Source organism: Gavialis gangeticus, unplaced genomic scaffold (genome assembly GCF_001723915.1).
Source record: "Gavialis gangeticus isolate Ggan-Ray unplaced genomic scaffold, GavGan_comp1, whole genome shotgun sequence".
Lineage (NCBI taxonomy): Eukaryota > Metazoa > Chordata > Crocodylia > Gavialidae > Gavialis > Gavialis gangeticus.
In genome coordinates, this window is record NW_017729018.1 from 9,381,008 (window position 1) to 9,388,120 (window position 7,113).

The window sequence follows — 7,113 nt, forward strand, 5'->3', positions numbered from 1 at the left end:
CCCGGTGGCGGGGCTGATCTGGTCCCTGCTCAGGAAAACAAAGGTAAAGAAATTGTTAAACAGGTTAGCTTTATCATCTGGTGTGACAACCAAATTTCCAAGCGTATCTTGTAGGGGCCCCACATTACCCAGTACCTTCTTTTTGCCCCCTACGTATTTAAAAAAGGACTTCTTGCTGTCCTTGAACAAATGACAAATGCAGGCAGCCCCAGCAGTCACATGCACAGAGCAGCTCTGCACCTTACTACAGGGTCAGGACCTCAGGTGCCAAATTTGGGTGCCCATGTGCCCTGACCTCCAGAGTGACTGAGTGCCCCCAAACTCCCACCTGCTGGCGGCTCAGCCCCCCCTGGAAGAATCAGGCTGCTGGCTGCAGCTGCTGAACAGATTGGACGCCAACATCCATCCACCCCCAAGGCTACACAGTCAGCAGACAATCTGGGAACATGACAGGAGCTCCCAAACCCTGAAGCTTCCGCTGCTTTGCTCCGGCCTCTCTGGAGGAATATTAAAAGCATAACATAGTCGTCAACACCCAACAAGAATCACCTGCTGTGCCACCAACCCTGCGAGTGACCGCAGCAAGCCTGGAGACCAATGCAAGTGCCATAGCATCCGTTTCCAATATTTTAATGAGTCGCTACATCTTACACTCAATTATAAAAGAATAAGAATCCATAAAAATATTTTCTTTTCATAATACGCACTTAAAATACTCGGGGGCAAGTTGATGTGGTTCATTTGGGTGGGTTGCTCTTGTTCATTTTTGCCCCTGACAAACCCTTGGCTTTGGGGGCAGAAGGGCAGGTGCTCCCCTGAGGTGCAAGTGTCTACGCCCCCCCCCCCACCCCCAAACTGCAGTTCATGGTGACTAGGTAAATAAAAACCAGAAGAGAGAGAGTGTTTGCCAAGTAGATGGGCGAGGAGACCAGTCACTGACCCGCAGAGAACTGAAGCGCAGCCAATTTCAGTGCACGTCCGAAAGCTCAGGGCATTGGGGGAAAGAGGGTGGTGAGGAAGGGTGCACTGGGGGGCAGGACACAGCAAAGAGACGGGCAGAGTGGGGAGGGAAGGAGGGAATATTTGCATAAATATCCATCTCATGTTGCAAAACCCAGATGCTACTGCAGTTTCTGGGAAGGCGAATGCCAGTCGGGGTGTAGCCAGCTGCTACCATGCTACCTGTTGGCACAGTTTGCCCATGAGCAGCAAGTCGGGGTAAGGGGGCTGAGGACACTGTCGCCAACCCAGCTGCTTTCCCCCCTCTGCTCTGCAAAATTAACTTAAAAAAACTAAAAAGAAAAAGGAAAACAAAGGAAAAAAGGAAGCCTCATGTCACATGCTTCTGCGGAGCTGCCCAGGCTCCAGCCTTTGCGCGTTCCAAAGCAACAGCAGCGATCGACTCCCGTGGGACTCAGGGCGGCTGCTCCTCTCCCCCCCTTGACCTCCTGACTTAAGGCAGCATGCCGATTCAGCTCTTCCATTTCCAACGCAGGCTCTGACTTCTCGCAGGTAAGAGCATGGGGCCTGCTGAGGTGCAGTGGAAGAGACAGGAGAGAGAGCGAGCGAGAGATGCACATGCACCTCAGCCTCTGGAGCCAGACCCCTGTCACTGGTTCCCAGCAGAGAGGGAGTAGCAGCAAAACAAAGCATTAACAGCCAGGGCAGAGTCAAGGTGAGCAGCTGAGCAGAGGCAGAGCTCTAGCTTAGGAAGCGTAGGAAGGCAACACTGTCCAGAGGAAACAGAAGCGGTACTCCCCCCGGCCCCTTGGTCAGGGTAGCCCCCCAGCAACTTGTGCTCTGGCTTCAAAGGCGGTCGAGGGAAGGAGGTGGTGGCAGCAGGGGCAGAGGTGAGCTGTCAGTGTCCAGCGGTTTGCAGAGGCCCGTGCTCTCAGAGGTATTCTTGTAGAAAGTGCAGCAGCGTGATTTCATAGTGCTCGCCCGACTCGGGGCACCGAATGCTGTGTCTCTCGTTGGGGTAGATCTACACAGAAGCAAAGAGATGGCCGTTAGCTGGGAATGGCTGTCAGCCCCATAGCTCCTCCCATGGACTTGCCTCTGGCCCCACAGGGCTGAATGCATTTTAGGGGAGCCAATGAGTTCTATGAAATATATCTGCTCTGGCACCCCCTGCACATGTCAACACGTCTGCTAGTCAACACATCCTTTCACAGCATCTGGTGAAGTGACCTTGTGCTCTCTCTACAGATCTTATTTAGTTAATCTATAAGGAGTATATCACCCTGTCTTCTGCTACTCAAATGTCAGAGCAGGCCACCAAATGGCTTGAGGTCACCTGGGCAAGTCAACTGATAGCCATAGAGTGCAAGGGGAGAAGGCAGGCAGCAGCGGCGAAATACTGTGTGGGAAAGACTTGGATACTGTTGCTGTTCTGCAAAGCAGTGGAGCAGCAATCAAGTGCCACCTTCTGGTCACATTTGTGCAGTTGGCTGAAATTAAGCTAGGCTGGAATCACCTCTGCTTCTCCAGACATGGGAGCTCTTATACTACTTCCCTTTGAAGAAAGGAGGAGGAAAAAGGTATTCCACTGCCTCCTGGTGCACAGGGACCATCTGACCTCACTCCAGTTCCTCTTACCTGCAGCTGATAGGGTTTTCCAGCCCGGATTAGCTGTGAGACCAGGAAGTTGGTATGAAAAAAGTGCACGTTTTCATCCAGAAACCCATGGAGGATCAGCAAGCGGTTTGGCCTGGAAATGGGGTGAGAGAGAATGAGTCTGACGGCAAAGCCTGGCCAGAGACCTGAGCAGAGCCACCAGCCAGCACATCAGCACCTAGCTACGTGGGAGGGAAACAGGTCCTCCTCCGCCACCCCAGGGCATGGCATCACTGACCTTGGGCTCACCTTAGCTGAAGCAAGCTGGGTCACAGCACCCTGCCCCTGCCCACCACAGACAGCAGTGTCAAACAGTTTGAATTAGGGCAGAAGATCACCCAAAGTTTCAGCACTCTCCACAACAATGTTCTTAAAGCTTCTGCCAGTGAACTGACTTTCCCCAGCCAGCCGGTTTTATCTAATCTACCCCAGCCTCCCCCTGCTCCTCTTCCCTTGAAGCAGCTGAGCCCAGAAGAAAGGCAAGTGACAGTTAGATGTGCTCTGCTCTAGCCAGGTGCACACAGGGCAATGCCAGCTGATGACCTGCGGATAGAGGTCAGCTTTAGGAGATAAGGACGAGCGCCCAAGGTAAGAGGGATTACTGCAAGATTATCAGAAACAGCAAGCCCTCAGCAGTCAGCAGCAAATACCCCGTTGCATGGTACTTACTCATTGGGGAGTTTTTCTACATGCAGTGCCACAGAGCCGGCTTCGTAACCCTGCTGGTTGTTCTCTGGGACATCCATGTACCGTTCTGTGTACCCGGTGTCATACGCCATCCAGACTGTGACGGGGGCACCTGCTATGGCAATCTGGCAGACAAATACGGCGGGGGGGGCAGAGAGAGGGTTTCAATGACCCAGCGCTATAATACACTGCCCTATCCTTCCTGGGGAGGTCAGAGACCCACAGCTGTAAACACGTGCTTCCTCATTCCAGAGCAGCCCAGCTCCTGCAGCTGAAGCACAGTGCCTCCTGAAGTCAGTGCTGCACCACCCTCTGGTGCTGCCTTAACCAGGAGCTACAGGCATCACTGGTAAAACTCCAGCCTGTTCTACAAACCAGTCTAAGTGAGCACAAGGACCCCTTCTGCTCTGAAGAGCTATTCAGCAATAGCACTTCTTCAGGCCCACAAATCTCAAAGGGCTACACAAGCACTAGACTTTGACCCCCCGCATTATGTCAGGTGCCTTCCAGGTGGAGGGAACGCTGGCCCCCACAGGCACACGCAATCTGAGCAAAGGTTAATTAGGGGATATTTATAGGAATTGCTCTATCTGTCACCAAGGAGCAGCCACCTATGGAGCAGAACACTTGCTGAGGAAGCAAAAGGGACTGCTGAAATCACTGGGGAAATTGAGTTGTGGGAAAACGTAAGGGTCCCAGATGGAACTTGACCAGAGACTGGTTTTATTAGGAAAAGCGCCAGGGAATCTGTTCAGAAAGTTTATTGTCGCCTGAGAAAGCATTGTGCCCTCTAACACTGTGTGGGTTTTACTGGCTCAAAAGCCCTGTAATGCGATTCACAGCAGTGCAGGGGCCAGTGAGGAAGCGTATCCCCTAAAGAAGAAGCCAGTCTCAGTCACACCCACCCATGCAGCTGAAGCCTGGAGGCAGAGGACGGGATGGTGACAGGGCTGCAGCTCTAACCCAGGGAAGGTGCATTTGGCGTGTCCTTTTCCAGGACTGAGGCTGATGACAGCCCATCCCCTGCCAGGGGGCATTCTCCCCAGCCAAAATGCACCAGGTCAACTCTCAGCCAGGAGTCAGGGGCAGGAACGGCTGGGGCACATCTCCCATCCTCCGTGCTCCTTCTTGTACAGAAGCTGTGGTCCAAGGCAGCCACTCTTTCACAGGACAAGCCAGTGCTCTGTAACCAGCAGCCAGAGAACCTGATAGCAACTTCACCTGTATGCTGCTTTCCACTGCTGGCTCAGAACTCAGCTGTTTCTTCCAGATGGTGCTCACAGCCCACTAGCTCAGGGTCCCAGCCCAAATCTGGTCTCAAACAGATGCTAAATGCAAAAGTGCAATGTTGACAACCTGCTTGATTCTAGGCAGCTGTTCCATCAAACCAGCCAATGCCTGAGCCAAGGGGGCAACTTTCACATTTCTCTGTAGCCCAGATCCAAGGGCAGCAAACAGGAAAAGCCAGCTACAGGCATGGAGCACTTGGAGCTTGTCATCCCATAACGTCACTCCTAGACACCAGAGGCACTTGGCATGCCATCCTTCCCCAGCCACACTCACCTTGAACACACTGGGCTTGCAGATAAGGCCCATGAGAGAGAGGAAGCCCCCGTATGACCAGCCGTGGATGGCCACCCGAGTCAAGTCAATGAACCCGTATTTCTCTGCTACATAATGTAAACCTTCGACCTGGTCCTCAATCTCCACCTGGCCCTGGAAGAAGAGCTCAAGTCAGCTTATTTTCTGAGTGACAGGGTGGGAGGCCACTGTAGGAGGAGAGATAATGCAGTAAACAGAGTTACCATTTGGTTTTTAAGGGCCCCTTCAAACTTGAGTCCTCGCTGACAGGAGCCCCTCCCATCGATTACCACCACAGCATAGCCTAGGGATGCTAGCGTGTTGAGCCGCAGGTACTTGATACCTTTGAAGGAATTATTCACTAATTGCACCTAGAGTAGGAGAAAGGACAAATCATGTGAGCAGCCCTCTGAAATCTTCTCCCCATCTTTGCAAGGGGTCAACAGTCACTACTTGGTGTATGAGGCTCTACGCCACCCCTCAGAGTTTATCAAGGCCTCAGCTAGGCTACAGCCACTAGCAAGGAAAGTTATTTGGCTCATAGCAACTGGACTGGGCAGGTGAAATCATCTGCAACTCCCAATTCCAATCAGAGGGCAAATTCCCAGGCAGCTCTGGAGAATTCCCTCACATGGGAGAGAAGCAAGAAAGGAGTTCAAGAAAGAGATGGAAGGTGCTGGGTTGGATTATTACCTGAGGACCTCCATACACGAACAAGACTGTAGGATGCTTCTTTCCCGGCTGGACGTCATGAGGTTTGTACACCATCCCGTAGAGCTCAATGTCTGACTGGGTCCGGAAATGAAAGATTTCTGGAGGCACGTAATCTGGAGGGCAGCCTGTGAAGAGCAGTCCAGACACTAGCTACAGGTTTAAGACAATAGGCTCATCATCCTACCTGAGCCAATGGGCTTAACTTGTATCCTACATGCCTCTTAACCTGGGGTTGAGCCCATCTCCTTTTCCAAGATGTCGGTCACACCCTACCAGAAAGAAGCTTAGGGTCTGTTTCACCAAGAGATACCTGGCCCTGCCCACACATGGCAATGGGTTTCACCAGCCTGCAGAGACCACCAATGACAAATGCCACCAACTGTGCACACAATCCTGTGTGATCCTGGCAGGCAAGTGGAAGGAAGAAGCCTTCCCAGCAGGATGCAGCAGCTGCTGGGAACCAAAAATACTCCTTCAAAGTCTGCAAAATCACGGCTACACGAAGTGGCAGAAGCTACGCACATTCCTTGAGTGCAAGAGGCGTTAAATCCCCATCCATCTGCCTTTCCCTAGACCACCTCTGCGAAGTAACATCTACTAAACCATGAATGCACAGTTAATCTGGCATCCTCATACAATTTCTCTTGCTCAGAGAGCAAGGAACTAGCATAAGAAGTGCATTAGGTCCCCCTGGGCCCCAGCAATACCACACCCCTTCCTGTACAGAGATATCCAGTAAAGAGATCTACTCCCGGAGGCAAACAGTGGGTAGAAAGATTCACTTCCCAGCCAATGCCTGGCTCCCTTCCACCTCTCCAGTTTGCATCAGCACTGCCCTCCTGCCTAGATAGAGCATTAGGGGGGTGGGGGGGGGAGGAGTGAAGGGAGACGTACTGGCTGCCTCCATCATGCTGGCCCAGAACTTGGGCTGCTTGTGAAGTGGGTCCTCATCGGGGCCACTCATCTTGTAAACGTGCACGCAGGGCGGGGTGCTGACGCTGCTGTAGTGGCTGATGAACATGTCAAAGTTCTGTGGGAGAGAAGACGATCATTCTCCTGCATTCCTAAGATGAATTACTCAAGCCCCCGCTCCCCACAACAGGACCTCCTTCTGTACCATCATGCTACTCTGTTAGAGCAGGAACTACAGAGCAAGGCATTTGCAAGGAATGCTGGCACTGGCTCATAGTGCCTATGAAGTCTCCCCAGGAAAGCCTGGGCAGGAATCAGTTTGCTCCCGTTACAAACTAAGTCTAGCATGGTTTTCACATGCAGCCCATGTGTTATTGCAGGGGTGAGGCAAACTCACCTGGCTCATTGAGCAGCTGTGAGAGAAGCCTAGAGTGGTGAGCCGTACGATTTCGCTCGGAGACTCATAGCCGACCACATAGAGATGGTGCTCCAAGGGGGTATCTTTTGTGCCTTGGAAATAAACCAGCTTTGTTGCCTCATTCACCCAGATCTGCACGGAAGACAGAGGACTCGGAGTCAAAAGGTGACAGCCTGCTCTTCCCT

General features: G+C 52.4%; 1 protein-coding gene across 1 annotated transcript in view; it reads right to left on the reverse strand.

Moving 5' to 3' along the window:
* Positions 1-614: 614 nt before the first annotated feature.
* Positions 615-7,113, reverse strand: part of DPP9 (dipeptidyl peptidase 9) — a 28,212-nt gene continuing 21,713 nt past the window's right edge. The window contains exons 13-20 of the mRNA XM_019513425.1: positions 6,908-7,060; positions 6,493-6,628; positions 5,578-5,723; positions 5,109-5,255; positions 4,867-5,019; positions 3,286-3,428; positions 2,599-2,710; positions 615-1,984 (exon numbers count right to left, since the gene is read on the reverse strand). Of these exons, the coding sequence (XP_019368970.1) occupies positions 1,892-1,984; positions 2,599-2,710; positions 3,286-3,428; positions 4,867-5,019; positions 5,109-5,255; positions 5,578-5,723; positions 6,493-6,628; positions 6,908-7,060 (1,083 nt within the window). The 3' untranslated portion in view covers positions 615-1,891. The remainder of the gene's footprint in view (positions 1,985-2,598; positions 2,711-3,285; positions 3,429-4,866; positions 5,020-5,108; positions 5,256-5,577; positions 5,724-6,492; positions 6,629-6,907; positions 7,061-7,113) is intronic.